This window comes from Aspergillus bombycis, assembly GCF_001792695.1.
Source record: "Aspergillus bombycis strain NRRL26010 chromosome Unknown contig00074, whole genome shotgun sequence".
NCBI lineage: Eukaryota > Fungi > Ascomycota > Eurotiomycetes > Eurotiales > Aspergillaceae > Aspergillus > Aspergillus bombycis.
The window spans coordinates 62,628-82,180 of NW_019170076.1; the positions used below are offsets into that span (position 1 = coordinate 62,628).

Consider the following 19,553-nt stretch of genomic DNA (forward strand, 5'->3'; position numbering starts at 1 on the left):
AACCATCACCCTCCGATTCTTTACAGTAGAAGGGTTAGTACGACTTTTTGAATGATCGAACTTCTTCTATTCAAATCCTTCATACTAATGGCAACGAATAGATGCTGTCTCAGCGTTTTTTGACCCGGCGCTTGCCCCAGGTGGCCGTTCGTTATAACACCCCCCGCGCCTTTTTCTCTCAAAGCAAGATTCTTGCGGCTGCAGAGCTTGATGATCCTTTGCAGGTATAGCATTCCTAGGATAGTCGTGTTTTCATTAGCACCAATTGACCCCGTTTGGTTTCAACACACAGAATGGAAATTACCAAAACCCTCCTCGCGTTAAGCGTGCCTTCAGAGACCCTCATGGCGACTGGTGGGATAAGCAAGAGAGACGAAATTTTGGAGAGCCAGTCCACGAAGAAAACGAAATCCTCGGGGTTTTCAGCCCTGAACAGTATACTCATGTTACGTCCCGTAAGGGCTTCTTCCACCTGGGCGTGTTCGTTGCAGCTTTCCTTGGATTCTGTGGTATTGTGAGCTTCTACTATCCAGACAAGCCTAGCGTTCCCAGAACATATCCGGAAGGCTTGGAGAAGGAACTTGGAGGACCCGATGCTGTTAGGGTAAGTCCCTAATATATATCCCTGACATACATTTTGCCTGAACGTTAAACTTACATTTTGATATTAGGCCCGCAAATCCGGCGAAGACTCTTGGTAATTGATTGATGTTTGCTTTTTTCCCCCTGTTGTGTAAATAAGTACAGTACAATTCTCTTTTCGGCGTCAATCGAAGGTCTGATTGTCGATAATTTCAGGTGCGAGGGCTGCTCTTCACCGCTTGGCCTGCTAGCCTCCTGAATCTCTTAACAGTCTCAACTTCTATTTCATACCCGGGCTTTTAGGCTGACGTAGGGTGTGCGTACCCAATATCTAACAAAACTGCCTCAACAAAATGGCGGGAACCAGGGAGAAGGGAAGATGAGAGTCGAGAGGACACCAAATAATCAATATATTGTACTATTTACTCTCTCTGTCCAAGTTTTCAAATACTCTAAATAGACCATGGGTTTAACTGAATTGAAAGAATAGACCCATTGCATCGACACCGATAGCAATAGCGATCAGAAAATGCACACAACTAAAGTATACTTTGGACCTAGAGATTCTCACAGCAACGAATGTTATGCAGCTGACATGAGCGGCAACCTGCATAGTGTGAGTTGGAACTTTTGGCTTTACACTTAGTCTGCCCTACAAAGCACTACGTCAATTACTTGGGGCAGCTTTTTGTTTCAGGTGCAGAAGCAGAAGCGCCTCCCGCCAGCAACAACACAACACAACACCCCTTTCTTCCTTTCTACCCGCCGGCATTTTCCTACCAAGTCGCCCTCATATCTGTCCCACCTCCTTGATTCTGTGGCCTTGAAGAGCCCAGCGAACATTTTCTGATTTATTTCAGTCCAGCTGGCGCTGGCTGGTGGTACGATCTCTCTCTTTTATCCATGGTCCCGCTTTCCGTTCCCTTGCCCCCTCTCCCCGAACGCTGCAACATTCGGATAGAGAAACTCCTCCATGTCGACAGCATCTGATCAATCCCGAGGCATCAACCGACGGATTAATAGTATTCAAAATGATTCTCGCCACACGCGCACCCTTTCTGGGTCCCGCCGACGCCCTGTGAGCCCTACGACAGCCTACACATTTGCTCTCAGAGTCGCTTACCTCTCATACCTCCTTCAACCTCGTTCGCGCCGTGTACAAAATGTGCCCGCTCCTTACCTGCGACCGAAGCGCTCGTCAACCTCCTTCCACGACCTGATGAGCGATTTCTCTCTTGTTAGGGATTCGAAGAGCACGCGGTTTCCCCACGGCTTCATAACTGAACTCGAGAAGAGGCTAACGGGTGTCTTAACCAAGAAAGAGAAAAGAAAGGAATATCAGGACCCCTTGGTTGTCAGAACGTTCGCTGCATTTCTCAATACCCTTAAAGAGCAGTCATTCAAGAAGCGCATGGAGAAGGATCGGCGAGCCGAAGATCTTGTCCTTATTTTCTACTCAAATGCAACCAAGGAATTGAGTAAAGGCAAAGATCCAGACGATGACCACTGGAAATTTATGGTGGACAGGCATGTCGCACTCTTTGTCCGCCTGATTTCGCATATTTTGAAAGATAATGACTGGGCGAAAGAACGACCGGAGCTGGCGAACCGATTATCGGTCTTGGAGAATAAACTCCTTTCCCAGGATCAGGACCTTGTGCAGTCTAATGGTCCGTCAACAGTGGAAGTTATAGTACCTCTAAGTTATGATGTGAGAGATATGCCTCTAGTGCAACATGTTGCAAAGGTTTTCGATATAAGCACTGCTCAAGTGCAGTCCGACATTGACAAACACCGGGAGCTCTGGACTGCACAGGCGGCTCTCAAGGACCTCAAAGCCTACCAGACCCATCTCAGTTTGAACACTCGAAAAACTATGTCCAAAGAAGACTTTGAGAACGAAGAGGCATATGAAAGCTGGAGGAAAAGTGAAGGCCCCGACCTATCCCAAATGATGCTTGCTATCGTGCAAGCGAACCCTGAGCTAGCAAAAAGCACCCCAGGGGGTGCGCTTCCACCGTTCAATGCAAATGTCGGAGACAACAATGATGCAGCCCCTGGCGATTTGTCAAAAACGAATTCTGACAGGCCGATTTCATATGTAATCGATCAGCCAGTGGATATCAGTTCGCTATCCATAGGCGATGAGAACAGTGAACCCGATGAATCTGACACATACACATACATACCACCAGACCCCCGATCTATGTATGGGTATATTTTGGCTCAAACTTTGAGCCATGACCTGAAAGATCGCGAAATTGAAGGTACACAATTTGCGTCTGAACTCCCGTCTATGAAGCTCCTCTCGAAGCAGTCAGCCGAGTTCTTGAACGAAGTTTGCCTTCGTTGGCGAATCCCCTACTTTTCTAGGCTAGTGCTGTTCCTAGAAGTTGTCCGATCGAAATTTGTAGACAACGAGATTGACCTCGACACCCTTGATTCAGCATTTACCTATATCAAGGAGACACCATCATCGGAGAAAAAGCGCAGCAGCTTTGTGGCTACCGTTTTCTTTGACCGACACAAGTGGACTATACACGATTTGCTCTCGATGCAGCAGTTACTCTCCTCTCTCCATGAAGCACTTCTGCGGGAGCTATACGACTTCATGATGGACTGTTACGAAGGGAGACCTCGACCTATTGGTCCCGTAATGTATGTTCTAGAGAACCATATTCAGCTTGATCCCAACTATATAGAGGATCTGGAGGATATCGACCGTTTTCGTTGTTACGTTCAGGATGGTCTTGCCCAGAAAGCAACAGAAAAATATCAGGACCTCCTCGGGCAGTATGTCCCAATGGATCAGGAGACCTGGCAATTCGACCATATCATTCAGCTTTGTGAGGCCATAACAAAACTTGCTCAAAAGATTAGGAAGCGCTACCGAAATAATCCGGAGATCATGGGGTAAGTTGCAGTTATTTCAAATAGTAGTCTTCTACTCACAAAATACAGGGTCAACCCATACAAGATCTTGCTTTCCAACGTGTTACCGATATTCGCAGAAGACGCTCATGAAATGGTGGCCCGAATAGTCGAACAGGGCAAGTTGAGAGGGGAGGAAATCCCAATAGAGGATGGTTTTGATTTATATAAGCAACTCACGGCTATACGTCAACTCTTTATTGAGGCACTCCCTAGGTAAGACCATCGCTGCTAATGCAAAGTGTCGATACTAATGTGAAACCAGCGCTCCTTTCCCATTCCGTGTTGAGGATTTGCTGGAAGAATTTGTCTGGCGGTGGATCCGCATGACAGAGGAGAAGATTACAGAGTGGGTTGAGCAGGCTGTCAGACAAGATGCCTTTGCCGTCCGATCTGATGACTCAACGGAGATGATCCCAGAGGAGCATCGGCACAGCGTTTCCGTTATAGACATATTCCGCTCATTCAATCAAGTGGTAGAGCAAATGATTCAACTCGGGTGGGATGATGACTTCCAGTACGCGAAATTCATGACTGCATTGTCCAAATCGATTTCAAATGGCCTTGCAAAGTACTGCGAGTCGTTGGAGCAGATGTTCGCGCGAGAAATGGACAGGCTCTCACCGGATCAAGAGGCGGCTTTGAATCAAACAGCCCAGGAAAAGCTAATGCAAATCGCCAAAGAAGCGTGGGCGAGCAAAGAGAAGATTGAGCCATTTCAATTCTTTCCTGAGGTATGTCAACTCCTACTTTATCCCTCCCCCCCCAACTTGTAATCTCTCTTTTTATTACCCGTTAAGGGTTGTTTTACATGGTTGACGATTTCATAGTCACTGGTCAAACTGAACAATGTTGAATATGCCCTTACCCAGCTTGACAAGCTAGAGCGTGAAATAAACGTTGATGGCTGTGCAGATGTTATCGCCAAACATGCTCCTCCACAGATGCAGAAGATGCGCAGATCAACAACCTATGTCTTCACGATTAAGGTCGTAGAAGCTGAAGATTTGAAAGCTTGTGATATGAATGGGGGCAGTGACCCCTATGTGGTACTGGCAGACGAATATCAGAAGCGCATTGCCAAAACTCGTATCATCTACAACAATCTCAATCCACGGTGGGATGATTCTGTTGATATAACAACGCAGGGTCCTTTAAATATCATTGCAACGATATGGGACTGGGACGCAGTGGGCGACCACGATTATGTCGGCCGCACTTCTATCAAACTGGATCCTTTACATTTCAGTGATTTCTTGCCGAAGGAATATTGGCTTGATTTGGACACACAGGGCCGATTGTTACTCCGTGTCAGCATGGAGGGAGAACGGGACGACATACAATTTTATTTTGGTAAAGCCTTCCGCACATTGAAACGTACGGAGAGGGATATGACACGCAAAATCACGGAAAAGGTAAGTCCAAACAAACCCCAGGGCCCTGGACTCTGAATAACAAGTATCGTCAATAACACCCCAATAGCTGTCTGCTTATATCGGCCATTGTTTATCGCGTCGAACCTTGAAATCCTTACTATCGCGTGGTCTCAGTATCTCCAGTGTTTCAAACTTTCTTAGCCGAAATAAGACGCAAGCTACTGCCACAGGACCATCAAACGCGGATGTGGAGAATGCACTAACTCCGCTTTTCGACTACTTTAATGATAACTTTGCGATTATGAACAAGACCTTAACATCTGAAGCTATGAAAATGGTCATGGCCCGATTATGGAAAGAGGTTCTTAGTACTATTGAGTGCTTGCTTGTACCTCCCTTGTCCGACAAGCCATCCCATCAGAAACCTCTCACTATGCAGGAGGTTGATATAGTCTCACGCTGGCTCGTGCTGCTCTTGAACTTTTTCCACGCTATCGATGAGGAAACCGGTGAAGCAAACGGGGTTTCGATTGATATCTTGAAGTCGCCCAAGTATCACGAGATCCAATCTCTTAACTTTTTTTACTTTGAACCCACCGAGAATCTCATTCGCACATCTGAGAGAATGGCCTCGGCAACCATATCTCGACAGCAAGCCAATAGAAACCGAGCGTCCGCGCCGGCCCATCTCGGTTCTGGAGGATCGGGCGGGTTCCTCGGCGTTCCTGGTGCTCGGCGAGCCAAGAGCATCATGCTCTCGCGGAACCTTGGCACAATGAAGAAGATGAAGGAGGAGAAATGGCGCGAGGCCCAGGCCGAGCCAAATGATGACATGATCTTGCGAATTCTCCGTATGAGGCCAGAAGCTGCTGGCTACCTGCGCGATCGAAGTCGTCAGAAAGAGCGACTCGCAGCTGCTGCGGCTGCGGATGCCATTGTGAAACAAAGCCTGATGGCTGGTGGGGGAAGGATGACGGGAACTTTGGGGCGACGATGACTGCTATGAGGATGTCTATTGTTTTGCACTGAGTCTGCCTTTGCCTTTGGAAGTGTGTTCCAGCATCGCTTGGTCAATTTTTATGCGCGTGATGATTCCCACACCGTCTGTTTGAAGTTACAATGCGCTTGTTGTCTTCAGGTAGTCTTTACAGGTTCCTACTAATAATGAATGAAACACTAATTCCCAACGAATGGCGATTTAGCACTAGTCACATCTGATTGCATTTTGATTGTATGCCATATAGATGAAAACACTTTGATTTACTCCAGAGCAATGCACTCGATCTCTACAAGCACACTCTTCGGGAGCTGGGCGACAGCAACACAGCTACGAGCGGGCTTATGAGTGAAAAACTTCTCATAGGTGGCGTTCATCTCAGCGAAGTTCGCCATATCAGTGAGGAAAACCTGATAGAGTATCTCGGTCAGCCGCAGTCTCCTCGTGATTTCAAGATAGAGAGCAGGGGAGAAGGGGAGGTAGGATAGTAAAGGCAAGAAAGGTTATACACACATTGACCTTGACGATCTTGTTGACGCTGGAACCAGCAGCTTCGACAATAGCCTTGATATTGTTGCAGCAAGCCTGGGTCAAGTCGCCAATGCTTCCGGTGACGAGATTTCCAGAGGCGTCAGCGGGGATCTGGCCGGAGACGAAGATCTGGCCATTGGCACGAACGGCTTGGGACTGTAGGATAATTGGCATGTCAACAACATTCAACGCCGTGATTTGGGGTGAGGTGACCATGAGGAAGGAAGGGAAATATGTATAAACGGTTTGCTGTTCGGTTGGAAGACTTACGTAGGGGCCAGCAGCTGCGACGAGTCAACTTGTTAGCTTAATCTTGTATGTTCTGTCCGGGCGATGGCAATTGAGTAGCAACAGGTATCTTATACAAGGGCGGGATTGGTCGAGGGCAATAGGGAGGGGAAAGACGACTCACGAGGGCAAGCACCGGCGGCGGAGATGGGAGTCATGCCAGACATGTTGACGATTTGAATGGGGAATTGAGGTCGGAGGATACGAGGAAAAGAAGAGGTTAGTGATGAGAAGAGAAGCTGACGGTGGGCAATTCGAGCGGAAAGAACACGAGAGCTGATCCGCAACATGTATGGAGGGGTTGAGTCCTATTTATTTGGATATAATAGAAATATTCCGCGGGAAAGAGTGTCCTTGGTGATTGATGGTCGGAGAGATGGGGTTGGCTTATTTCGACCCCTCCCGACATCGGTGGGGGCGTTTCTTTTCCTTCTTGTACTAGTAGGTACCAGATACGTACGTATGGACATACGGGCATATATTTAGAGTATATATATATATATATGCATACCTATTATGTGATAGTACTCTATTATCTTGATCAAAGGAGTGTAGCCCGTTGAGTTATGCGCTTATTTTATTTTGTTTTATTTTATCCCCCCAGCGCGCGCTTCTCCAATAAAATCCCCTCCAAGGACGGCTTATGATAAAATTGCCTAGAGAGAGAGAGAGAGAGAGAGAGAGAGAGAGAGAGAGTGTGTGTGTGTGTGTGTGTGTGTGTGAGAGTGAGTGAGTGAGTGAGTGAGTGAGGATAGGGGGAAGGCGGCCCGCAAAGAGGAAATAGACACCTCCCGCCAAATGGATAAAGCATGTAAGTCTTGACGTCGACAAATTCTTGGCAATGATCGACGACGCGAACGAGAGAACTTCCACCATGATTTAACTGTACATAAACGAACAGGGATCGTCGAATTTCATGCTAGCACAGCACATGGCCCACCCTGGTATAAGGAATAAACCTCGAAACAAAAACGGCAGACATGGTCGACATAGTACAAGTCCATCACATAAGTCTTGGATTTCACTAACTAATCCATACTTCCCTTAAAACCATCTCTGCGACTTCATATCGCTGCTGGCCTTGATTTCGAACCAAACCCTCTATGACCACCGCATTTCCTCCCCAGGCACACATCCTCCAATGAGGTCATCAGCGTAGGAATTGCGGGCCATACTTGCTCTTTGCCCACAGCGCGCTATGATATCAGTACCGGTAGAGTCGCATGCTACTCTTCATCACGAGGTATATATGGATGGCCGAGCTAAGAGCCCTTGAACTGCAATCCCTGAATATTAACCGCTTCAACTCATCCGAGAGATCCTGGGATCGCAACGAAAAGAAACATTTTTGCAAGCAACTTAGACCATTCGGAGGTTCCCGGTATCCTTCACACCTTTCAGATAGGATACGGATCGATGGAAGGTACAGTAAGCAACATAAGCTGGAACCAACATTCTCAGTTTTCCGTCGCATTGGTTATCCAGAGGGAAGAGGTACTAGTATATGGGTTTTGGATATCCGCAGCGAACTCTCAACCAATGAGACAGCGGGTCGGAATGCCCTGTTCTAACAATGGAGGAACGGTGCATTATTCTAGAGAGACTCAGGGCCATCTTCTGTAGAGATATCAAGTGTTGCTCGGCTTTAATTGATATTTCCAAAGAACCACACGAGCTGGTAGAAGAGAGAATGAGATCGAGAAACCTGGGGACAGCAAGGCATGTGTCTTAGCTTACCCCTAGATTTGAGTAGCCCATACATAGTATAATGGGATTAGAATTGACTTGTTACTTCCGTGAAAAGCACTGTTTAGCACTGGAAATTGATGTTCATATGTTGAGTTGGCCAATGAGCTATCGAATTTCCAACGAGGATTATATACAAGGTAAATAAATTCCACTGGTATATACACTCAGGATATGCATGTCCTGATAATCATGGCGTCATCATCATATTCATCACAGCTAGGACACGAAACATAGGCAAACGTCAGCAACGGTGACAAGGCACGCTCCATGGGTATCACTGTTTATTGATATGAGATCCCAGTTGCTGCAAGAAAGCAGAAGTTTGCTCTGGGGAAAAGCCGAAGAATACAGGCCCGTTGAATACGATACTGGCGGGCGAGTTGGTTGGGGGAGGATGAGCATATGTTTGTTCTCCAAAATCCTGCTCAGCAGTGTCAATAGTTCCGTTCTTCTTCTCATGGTCGTGAATGGTCTCTGTCTCCGGCGCTGTATTGGCAGCTGGAGGCGCACCATGGCCGAAAGGACAACGACCAGAGTTGGGTACCGTAGAGTCACGGGGCGGGATGGAAGAGACCCTGATGGCCTCTTCCTCCGATGGTTTCTTCGACTTCTCAGGTAAGGCCGCCGCCGGCGGAGGCGATTCTGAAGGAGGCAAGGGCATCGGGACAGGGATTCCCCAAGGCCTGCTTGGAGATTCACCAACGCGGACCTCGCGTAGTGGACGGTCAAAGCGGCCCTCCCTCCCATCGTCGTTCTCTGTCTCGCCCTCTTTAATAGAGGGCTGTATATCCGGATTTATTCCAACCTCTTCTGCCCACTTTTCCACTCGTTCGGCAGAGGAACTGGATGTTGGCGCGCCGCTATTACCACGGTTCGGAAGGAACGCTTGATGTTTGACGGATAATCCTCGAATCATATTAATGAGACTACCATATTTTGCATCTAGATGTCGCATGCTATGGGAATCCTTCTGATAACGCTGGACACAAATTGCATGACTTCGGGGTATTTCGTGTTTGTGCCTTTCAACATAGTCGGCAATTTCTTCCGGGCTATGCTGGTCTAGGTATCTAATAGGGCACCGAGCAACGGGACATTGGGTGGTCGATGTCCTGACCGAAGGAGTCTGACTAGAACGTCTATCATTTCGTTCAGCCTTTATGGGATCTAAACTTTCGTGTCCACACGTGTCATCATTCTGGAACTTGAAAGGATTCTCAATCCCATTAGCCACGCCGCTATCATCAGGCGGTATATTCTTAGACTTTGCGAATGGGCAGTGAAGATTTCCCTGAGTGCCTTTGGTGGTGAAATCTTTTTCTAGAGAGCCAGGAGCTCCGGCCCTAGTGGCAACAAGGCATGGATTAAGCCCGGGGTCACTCTGTGAATTTAGGACAGATTTGTAGCACACCACCCCGTCCGCTATTGGTTTGAGAGTCTGCTTTCCTACATTCCCAGACTCTGCTAGTGCTCGTACTACATCGGGAGGACTGAAAGACGTAGAATTTTGTTCCACGAATTCGGAGGAGTGACCGCGAATCTTTTCTGACACGATCTTAGCATGTGTGTCAAGACCACCGGGAAGTCGATATGTGAGTTTCATATACTAAGGTGGCCGTTAGCACAAGGATACGCTTCAAGAACACGACCCAAGGTAGAGAACATTGGGGTTGGGGTGCCTCATCAGATAATACATGATTTGTCCGTCACCGCCGCAAATACGACTCCTGATCTAGAGCTAATCGGTGTTTCTCATCATTTGAGACAGAGTGGGCGGAAGAGCTTGTGTGGGGTTGACAAGGGGAAGAGTGCCTACCTCGTCATAAGCATATTCCAGCTTCTGTTGCAAGATTTTCTCCTTGCAGATAAATTGCTGAGTGGTTAGCAGAAGAGCTTCGAAAGCTTTCGCCAGGGTCTGAAGTTGTGGGTCCTGCTGCAAAGAGGCAGCGACAGATGCAGGAGACATAGTGCTTTTGAGCAAGGGCGGTTACAAGACAATACACATCACATCTGATAGTTTAGGCTTAAGTAGCACTTCTGCACTGAGCAGAAGTGCAGCTTGAAAGTCATGAGGTAAGATGGCGGGAGAAAAAGGAAAGCGGGAAGATCACTGCCCGGAGACATATGAAGAATTGTTAAGCGAGGTGGCCCGTGCGTGCCAGACACGTGATAAATTATTACAAACGTTAGAGCACAACTGGAACTTTGCATTGGATATTTGACTACTTTGTACATCAGCTTGTGTTGGATTGCTAGCTTGCCATTAGACTAGTGCTATTCATATGCAAATATGATCACGACTATAGGAACACCATTCGAATATTGATATTGCGGCAGTAGCGTAGTCTATTACACGTTGACTTAAGCCGTATACATAGTCATAGTAGTAGTAGTAGTAGTAGTAGTAGTAGTAGTAGTAGTAGTAGTAGAAGAAGAAGATAAGGGCAGTCAATACATTGATACTAGTAGTATATTCAGCATAGCCTCTTTCCTTAGATATTATTTAATAGAGCCTGTTCTCATTAAATAGCCGGGCTAGCTCAATCGGTAGAGCGTGAGACTCTTAGTCTTCACGGTATCTCAAGGTTGCGGGTTCGACCCCCGCGTTCGGCTGTTCTTTTTCCTCCGCTCAAGGAGCCACAGTTGTGGTGGCAGTGGCCTCTCTCTTTTTCCTTTCGTTTCTTTCTTTTCTTTTTTTTTTTTCCCCCTTTAGCCCTTTCCCTTCTTCCCCATTTTTGTCAACTTTTTGACTTCAGATTTTCGCGACTGACAATATCATATTGCGAGGACCACAGCATACATTGTAGCACACAATACAGTAACAAGGAGCTACTGTAATGGCTAGGCGATACACCTTAGAGGGCACAGAGTATGCAGTATGTTATAGAACCGTCGGTCTAAATTGGTTCCGGGCTCATTGGACACCGTTGGGGTATATTCGGGGTTACATATGCAGCATTGACTTCGTCGCAAGAGCCAGGGGACCGCAGCGTAGACAAAGTCAGACAGGTATATGGACAACCGTGCGGCGTGGTCAACGGCATGCATTGGCAGTGATGGCCACCTCGGCGCTGTAGATGGCTGTAGATGTTGAGCTGCATTGTGTGGGAGGTGAGCGGTATTCCTCTATTTCTGATTGATGATTAGTGGGAATCCCTGTAGAAGCGTAGCAGTCAGGGACACCGTCATGCAGGCTGAGTGAGTTTCATCATGGAGACAACAGGCATTGACCTCCGTGGGCTACATCCGAAACTGGCTCGGGGTTTTCAGGAAGAAGGAAATGGTTGGGTGCTCTCTATAGATATATTTCTCGATCTTTACAATTACATACAGGCTGTTTTCTGTCGGGTTTCTTTAAATATTTGAATACTGTTTGTGGATGCACCGACACCAGCTATTGATTTCCGGCAACTTGGAAAGTTAGGGGAGGAACTACTCTGTACAATAGTATTTATTAGTGATTTCAGGAACCAGATGCGAAAACGGTCCGGGAAATCCGAGGGTTGCATGATAATCCCAACCTAGTAATCGTCGATATGGCACTGTCACACGTGAAGCATAAAAACAGAGACAGTCATATATGTAAGGTACAATACGGGTGTGAGACAATAATGTGGCAAATCTCTTGACATGAGACCATGAGACAAACCTCCGTCGTCTACAATCTATATTGGTAACGCGTAATTCCTCTTGCAGCAGCAGAGCACGCAGTAGTTTATATTCACTACCTTAGGCATGTGGTATTTTAGCATAATCTAAGTATGTCATTTGAGGAGAGGGACTGGATCCGAACAGAGAGCAATACCGACTATTATGGTTATTATGGTTATTATGATTCAATCGTCGTGATTAGTTTTTTTATCGATTTGACTCTCAACGGATCGGAGTACTACCTGGAGTATTGGTGGGCAGACTGGGCATTCGGTCTAATTTCCAGAAAAGTATATTGGTGGTTCTGGAGTGTATGGAAACCAGATAGGGAATGATAGTCCAATCATTCCTTACCCGGGGATCCATCGTGGCTTGTTGATCCATTCCGCTACTTGATAACCCTGACCGCATGTGTGGATTGTTGTCGTGTAATCCGCCGATATGTATAACAAGATTACAGTTATATCCACGTAGAATTTGAACCGTTCATGTTGAATCCTGCAGGTCTTTCATTCATCGATACGGCTAGGCTAGGCAACTCTACTACTCACTTATCCTCCATTTTGCTGCCTATAAGGGAGTGCCACTGAGAGAAAGAGGAGAGGGGAAATGAAGAAAAGCACCTAGCAGACTCGGAGGCAACGCAAGAAACTTGCATCATCGCTAATGGGGAGAGGTGGAAACACTACCAGTAGTAGTATGTACGTCTTGACAAATGGGAGTAAAAAGCATAACAACATGGGAAACAAGGAACAATTAGTAGATTAGTAGTAGCAGTACTGCAAACATGTTCACACCAACTGATTCATTGTGAAGTGACTGATTGATCGATTCTAGACCCTTAACAACGAAACAAGTCATCGAGAGGGGTACAGTACATCTAGTTTCCATTGCGTGTATTTGTGTGGTATTATAGCAGACCAGCACAGAAAAACGCGATAATCGACGTGAGAGTTTTGATAATTCGACTCCCTCAGTCTGGTAGTAATAAATGGATAAACAGAGATCTATAGATTGACTTTCTGATTGAAATCAAATCAAATTATACACATCCTCAATACAAATTCAGTAATGCTCGGTCGACTGTGTTGAGAGGGGTAAATTTCTTTTCGCTGAAATACTGTAAAATACGTCAGCATTCACAATTTATACGCCAACGCAAGATCTTCGAGGGGTCGGTTCTTTTCTTTTTTTTTTCCCTTTTCCCTCCCGCTCGTGCTTATCACTTCGAATTGACATTTTACTTTTCAACCACTCTCACCCTCCTGTTTTTTTTATTCCTTCTCTCTCTCTTTTTTCTCTTCTCATTATGTCTCAACCAACTCCTAACCCTCCTGATGCCGCCGCCGCCCAAGTCGCCGGACAGTCCCCCTCCTCTTCCACCCGCACCGCCGAACTCGCCAGTCTTAAAACAAGCCTGCGCGCCGCTCTCCGCCAATTCCCCGACTTCCCGTCTCCTGGAATACTGTTTGAAGATATTTTACCCATCTTTGCCAATCCTACTTTGCACGAAGCCCTTCTTCGTAGCCTAGAGTTGCACATCCTTCAAAACCACGGCAACCAGAAGCCTGATGTTATTGTTGGTCTCGAGGCCCGAGGCTTCCTTATCGGCCCCAGCCTTGCTTTGAGGCTTGGCGCGAGCTTTGTCCCTGTGCGCAAGCAGGGCAAGCTGCCCGGACCATGTGCAACCCAGGCATACGAAAAGGAATATGGCCAGGACTTTTTCCAGATGCAGGCCGATTCGATCAAGCCTGGCCAGAAGGTGATTGTGGTGGACGATATTATTGCAACTGGTGTGTATTCCTCATTCTATATATAGACATTCTTTCCTTTCCAGAAATAAACAACACTGACTATATCCCAACAGGCGGTTCCGCCTGGGCAGCGGGTGAACTTATCAAGAAGATGGGTGGCGAGCTCATGAGCTTCCTTTTCATTCTCGAGCTTGAGTTTCTTAAGGGCCGGGAAAAGCTTCCTGCTCCGGTCTACACTCTCCTTTCCGGCCAGGAAGAAAAGCATTAACTGATAACTAACGAGACTTGCTTTCTGTTTACCTGATCATTATGATTGTGCTGCCCGTAAAAGGGTTTCATTGTAATAAAGAAAACAGAAAAAATACGCATGTTTCCGCTTCCCCGCAACAAGGCGCTCGGGGTTGAATCTCGACTGGTCGGGACATTGCAGCCGTGATTATGAAATGGGCTGCATCTCATCGGACGGACTGTATGTCGCAAGAAAATTAGAAGCACAATGCCTGCCCTGCGCGGTTTTCGCTCTCGTGACGGTTCACCTTCGCTCGTCGGATGGAATACCAGGATAGACGAAGTCGGGGCAATGACATACATCATGCACTTTTTCCTAGGGCATGCAGGGGCACGGGAATTCGTATACACTTTCATAACACGGTTTATTGCCGGAGTATATGGATAGCGATACTATGGCAACTTGTCATAACATCGAATGTGGTTATATAGATAATGTGCACCGTTGTAATCATCCAGTCATCGAGTCTTGTCTATTTGCAAACATCACGCGAAGCGTTATCTATGAAAGGAAAGCGACACCGGAGAAGATAAATGACAGCCTAATTCAAAGGGATAGACTTTCTCATCACATCATCCGCCCACTTTTTAGGAAAGCCCAAAGACTCCGCCTCGCGGATCGCACGGTTCATGCGCGGAATATACTCGTCTCTCGGGGGACCTACTCGCACCCTCTCCTCATCCACATAGACCAAGGTCTCGATAACTCCGCCCTCCCTCCGTTTCCTCTGTTCCTCATCCAACCACACCGTCACCGTAGCCGGGACATACCACTTGTTATAGTCCCCATGACCTTGCTCCGTCGGTCGAATATGCGCAGGAACCTTATGTGTAGTCCGCGACGGCAACGCCGAACGGTCAATACCCTCGTAGCCATCAAGTAACCTCTCATCCTCGATGTCCATTTCATACAAGACACCATAAACCGTATCCTCATCTCCAGAAACAGGTACATCTTCACCCTCATCTGCTTCCCGGCCAACACGTAACTCAGCGGGCGGTACCACATTCGCATAGCCAGCCTGGCAGATCAACCAGCGCCAATGATCCAGGCGGGCGATGGCGACCGGCTTAGATGAGAGATCAGGATCGCATGTGCAGCGGAGACGCATCTGTGTGAAGGAGAGGTTGGAGCCGTAGGCGAAGTAAAGCGGGCGGGGTTTGGTTTGCTGCGGGGTTGTTATACCATTGTCCGAGGGGGAGGGGTTGGTAGTAATTGTGATTGTTGTATGAGCTGTCGGATCAAGTTTGACATCGCGTTGACCGAATGTTGGGGGTCTAACAGTAGTTGTGTCCTGAATATGCATCTTGAATGCTCGTTGCGGATGTTATATAGCGCCTGAAAGATAGATTATCAAGTCTGCTATTCTTGAACGAGTAAGTCTATAAAGCCTGCAAAGAATAGAAGGGTGGAGGTATAGTCAAGGGAACGTCAAGTGGAAAGAACAGTTGGTGTAAGGGAAAATCAAGCATTTATTTAAATATACGAAGGACCCATCCGATCGATGGCAAGTGGAGATAGATTTATTTTGTTTTCGGTTCCTCCAGATGGAGCCCGGGGCTGTGTGGTTTCCGTGGAAAGTTTGGGACTTCGCCATCTGAACCAGATTTCGGTTCCTGGCTGAGTAGTAGATATAGAACTCCTTGCTTATATGGGATGAGACAGCACCCGGGGGAAAGCAGAGGATATTATGACGGCCTAGATTCTACATGCGGTCTGTTTTATTTCATTTTCTTTTTTCCCATCCTTCGCATATGGAAAACCAACTGTTGGTCTCCAGATTCTGTCTCAATTATAATACGCCGGACGTAACTCGGCAATGAAGAACATCTTCTAACTTCAGGCCGCCCGGCAGAACCAAGAGATGTTGCTCAGGGACTGCACCAATCAACAACATGCTGTGGCGCAAAAGTGGCGACAACTCATGATCAGCCCTAGTTCTGTACCTGGTAAGCGTACTAGTAGTACAGGCACCTGGCGTACTTATACCTTAACTTTTTTTTTCACCGTATGGTATCAAGAATCTGGTGTTCCAGTAGTTATACAAAAACATGCGTCTATCTAGATGATATATAGGTTATTGACCGGTATGCCCTGCGATCGCACAGTATACCGTCGCTTGATGCCGACACCCGTGGCCTGACGGAGTAGTTCGTATGTTTCCGCCCCGCCACCGACCATGACCAGGCTGATTAGATGACGACGAGGAACCCCTCCAGCGGTTATCTGAGTTTCGTCGAGGTATGGCCGAACAAGATGTGGTTCCGCGCGGACGGCAGCTAGGCTAGAGAAAGGATTAATTTGGGACTCTAGATCCTCATCCATTGGCTCTTCGTTGTAGGAGACAACAATAACGAGCTTTAGCGCATGTTGTGAGGGTGGATATGCAGCGATACTCCTAAGCTTTTGCGAGAAACTGCACCCGCCCCGCTTGATGACAAGCACTTGGTGACTTTGTGCGATGTCACGTAGGATCCGATGGTCACAGAGCTCATCGGCGAAGTAGACCGTAGACCATGGGAGACGACTTCTAGGTATATCCCCCGTGACAGAGAATGTAGAGGAATCCTCAACATCTGGCATGGGAGTAGAGCCTAAACCAGAAGCCATAGCAGCGGGTAATGTCAGTCGTAGAAATGGCTTTTTCTCAGAAGACGGCCAGGCAGAATGGGGTTGTGACTCGTCCCAGAGTAACCAGGACACGTGATTCACAAAGGACGATAAAGCACTCTTTACACTCGACGTAGTCGGATCTACGGCGCTAAGTTTGTCGTCAGTGGATGACTCGCCGATGATATGCTTTGGGCTATGTTTAGTAGTTGATCCCTGTGGGTCATCTGAATGGTTCCTTCGGCGGAGGTTCTCTGGGATAACGTCAATGACGATGTCAATCATTGCGGAGTCGCGCACGCGGGTGAAATTCGGATCGTTGGGATCCAGGACATCGAATGTGACCTCCCGTGAGATGTATACCTTCTCATCTTTTCCAAGCGGTACATTATTAATCACTTGTACTCGAAACTCTGCCATTTTCGTGCCAGCCGCATCCTGAGAGGGAACATCTTGGATCATGCTCAACCGGAGCCCTCCGATGGCCTTGATGAGAATGCCATCTTGGACTCGTTCTAAGGAGCCTGATCCCAGGAACATGCCTGGAAGAGACGGGAACGAAATGTCAAGTGTGGGGCGAACTGTCATTGGTGAGCTCGTTGCATTGAACGGTACTAACTCGGCTGGCAAAGTCCAAGGGAAGAATGTGTAATTTGTTGGTGAAGACAAATCTGACATGGTCACGCTTGGGCGGCCTTTCGCATAGTCTAGAATAGGTCCCTCTGGTGGCCCTCGGCTGGGCATCAAATGTAGCCGAGCCAAATTTGCAGCATGAAAAACGTCAGGACGTGCAGCAGTTGATGACAGCCCAAAAAGAGGAGGCAACGGCGCTACTGGACAAACAGCACTATTGATCTGCTTGCTGACTGACAATTGTGTCTTGCGGGGCTGCTGGGCAGTTGCTGTACTCTTGGGTATGATGAGTGGATGGCCCTCTGTAGAAAACACAAACGGCTGGTCGATGTTGTTAAGAGGATGCGAAGGATCAAAGAGCAAATACAGATATTTAGCCGTCTCGCCTAGGAAGAAGCTCTCCATTCTGTCATTGAGCTCACCACTGCGAACGTCTTGAAGGCCAGCCCAGCCGCATTTTGTCCAGCACCGTCTTTTAAGATCACGAAGTACCATCTCGCCAACATGTAAGTACCAAGGGTCCTTGGTGGCTTGATAAAGATAAAATGTTGATTCAGCAAATTCTGGTCGGCCACTATACCATGCCAGACCCCCCTCTATATCCCCCGTCGCAACATTCCATCTTTCAGGGAGGCCTGAAAACCGGGTCCAAACAGCCGTTGTTAGAAGATGGATCCCAACGGCCTCATCTAACTCTCCTGCCAAGCTCAGGAGGCCTGGGTAAAAGGCGCTCAAGCTATCGATCCAAAACGCCCGCGTGGCGCCAGTGAAAACATCTCCTTGGATTAAATGTGGATGCTGATAGCCTTCTCCACGATACAAATGACGCTTGACTGAAGCATGTGATTCTTGCCAGGCTTGCAAAAAGGCCTCTGCGGAGTTCTCGTACTCATTTAGGGGTGTAAAATCATTGTCCAAGGCATACCACGAGCTATTGAGATCGCGTGGGAACCGTTCCCCCGACGATAGCAGGATATAAGATTTGAAAGCATATTCAAAGAAGCTGTCAATTCCTGCACCGATCTGAGGTTCATGAAATTTTAGCTCCGCATCATTGTCCTTGAATTTCGGGAAAACTTACTCCTGTGTAAGGATGAACCCATTTACCCGATTCTGCATCGATACCTGCCCCAACTAACCCTATATCACTTCTTCTAGCCCAAACTGCCCAGAAAGCTCTTTTGCCCAGCTCCTCATACCGGCCATCTCCGGTAAGCCGGCTCAACACAGTAAACTCCAAGACTAAGCTGCCAGCGCCCGCGCTGCATGTCTCCGTCGTTTCTACCAATGGAACGCGACGAGACTTACAATTCTCGTGGTCTTTAGTATTGTCACATGAGAAAGCGGCATTTAGTGGCGAGTTTGCATAGAATGGGTGCTGTCGGACTCCATGTCGCAGATTGACCCGGGGATAGGGAAGACCAGTCTCAGTATAGAAGGCGGGCAACAGACGGTTCGCTAGATCAACAGCAAGCCGCAAAAACTGGCCATTGTAAACGAATCCATTCTCCCATTTGATCCCATGTCTCTTTATGGGGAACGAAGTCTTATCCCAAGCTTTGGCGAATGCGACCTCGACTTCAGGAGGGCTGTATATCGTAATGGGAAGATCACCCACAGAAAATAAATGAGCGCTGAGTAGTCCGCCTGTAGTGCTCTAATGTCAGATCTAACTTAGTTCTTATAGATTAGAGCTTCGAACCTAGTCCCCGAATGACCGTCTCGAAAACTTGGACTTTACTGTCCATGTCAAACCCGCGGCTCCTTTCGCCCTGGCCACCAGGACCATCTGAGCCATCGCCGTACAACTTCACAAAGTCCCTAACACCATCCTGAAAATGTGCCCAAGCTCTTGCACCACCGTCTGGACTCGATGACAGTATCGCTAGTGAAGATAGGCTGTCGATCAAAGTCAATGAGTAATTCCCCAGAACGTCATTCAATCCTGCATTCGCAAGGGTATCTCGGTCGCGAACTAGCGGACGGCAGGATAGAGGGCGTAGCTCATCTTCGGGAAAGGCATGCGTAATGTAGTTGTCAAAACCGTGGTAGAACATATGCTCAGTATCCTTTCTACAACGCGAATCCATGTTAGTCATACATTGAATACAAACTATACCAGCAACAACAACACCGATAATAATAATAATAATAATAATAAT

At 47.5% G+C, this 19,553-nt stretch overlaps 7 protein-coding genes across 7 annotated transcripts; 3 read left to right on the forward strand and 4 right to left on the reverse strand.

The window, feature by feature from the left end:
• Nucleotides 1-101: 101 nt before the first annotated feature.
• On the forward strand, nucleotides 102-701 carry ABOM_008101 (uncharacterized protein; the record flags this gene model as incomplete). The annotated part of the gene is made up of 3 exons (XM_022535230.1): nucleotides 102-224; nucleotides 293-604; nucleotides 672-701. The coding sequence occupies 3 exons, from the start codon at nucleotides 102-104 to the stop codon at nucleotides 699-701; spliced, it is 465 nt and encodes a 154-aa protein (XP_022386942.1).
• An 854-nt stretch (nucleotides 702-1,555) lies between these two features.
• Nucleotides 1,556-5,886, forward strand: ABOM_008102 (C2 domain protein; the record flags this gene model as incomplete). The annotated part of the gene is made up of 5 exons (XM_022535231.1): nucleotides 1,556-3,495; nucleotides 3,544-3,729; nucleotides 3,779-4,247; nucleotides 4,344-4,928; nucleotides 4,996-5,886. The coding sequence occupies 5 exons, from the start codon at nucleotides 1,556-1,558 to the stop codon at nucleotides 5,884-5,886; spliced, it is 4,071 nt and encodes a 1,356-aa protein (XP_022386939.1).
• Nucleotides 5,887-6,149: 263 nt separating this feature from the next.
• ABOM_008103 (translation initiation inhibitor) lies at nucleotides 6,150-6,633 on the reverse strand (the record flags this gene model as incomplete). Its single annotated transcript, XM_022535232.1, has 2 exons — nucleotides 6,150-6,296; nucleotides 6,400-6,633. 2 exons carry the CDS (start codon nucleotides 6,631-6,633, stop codon nucleotides 6,150-6,152), a joined length of 381 nt encoding a protein of 126 aa, XP_022386940.1.
• Nucleotides 6,634-8,728: 2,095 nt separating this feature from the next.
• ABOM_008104 (uncharacterized protein) lies at nucleotides 8,729-10,420 on the reverse strand (the record flags this gene model as incomplete). Its single annotated transcript, XM_022535233.1, has 2 exons — nucleotides 8,729-10,060; nucleotides 10,271-10,420. The coding sequence occupies 2 exons, from the start codon at nucleotides 10,418-10,420 to the stop codon at nucleotides 8,729-8,731; spliced, it is 1,482 nt and encodes a 493-aa protein (XP_022386937.1).
• A 2,994-nt stretch (nucleotides 10,421-13,414) lies between these two features.
• On the forward strand, nucleotides 13,415-14,127 carry ABOM_008105 (adenine phosphoribosyltransferase APT1; the record flags this gene model as incomplete). The annotated part of the gene is made up of 2 exons (XM_022535234.1): nucleotides 13,415-13,898; nucleotides 13,973-14,127. The coding sequence occupies 2 exons, from the start codon at nucleotides 13,415-13,417 to the stop codon at nucleotides 14,125-14,127; spliced, it is 639 nt and encodes a 212-aa protein (XP_022386938.1).
• A 562-nt stretch (nucleotides 14,128-14,689) lies between these two features.
• Nucleotides 14,690-15,454, reverse strand: ABOM_008106 (gamma-glutamylcyclotransferase family protein; the record flags this gene model as incomplete). The annotated part of the gene is made up of 1 exon (XM_022535235.1): nucleotides 14,690-15,454. The coding sequence occupies one exon, from the start codon at nucleotides 15,452-15,454 to the stop codon at nucleotides 14,690-14,692; it is 765 nt and encodes a 254-aa protein (XP_022386935.1).
• Nucleotides 15,455-16,209: 755 nt separating this feature from the next.
• Nucleotides 16,210-19,481, reverse strand: ABOM_008107 (glycoside hydrolase family 47 protein; the record flags this gene model as incomplete). Its single annotated transcript, XM_022535236.1, has 3 exons — nucleotides 16,210-18,414; nucleotides 18,473-19,038; nucleotides 19,094-19,481. The coding sequence occupies 3 exons, from the start codon at nucleotides 19,479-19,481 to the stop codon at nucleotides 16,210-16,212; spliced, it is 3,159 nt and encodes a 1,052-aa protein (XP_022386936.1).
• Nucleotides 19,482-19,553: the final 72 nt, after the last annotated feature.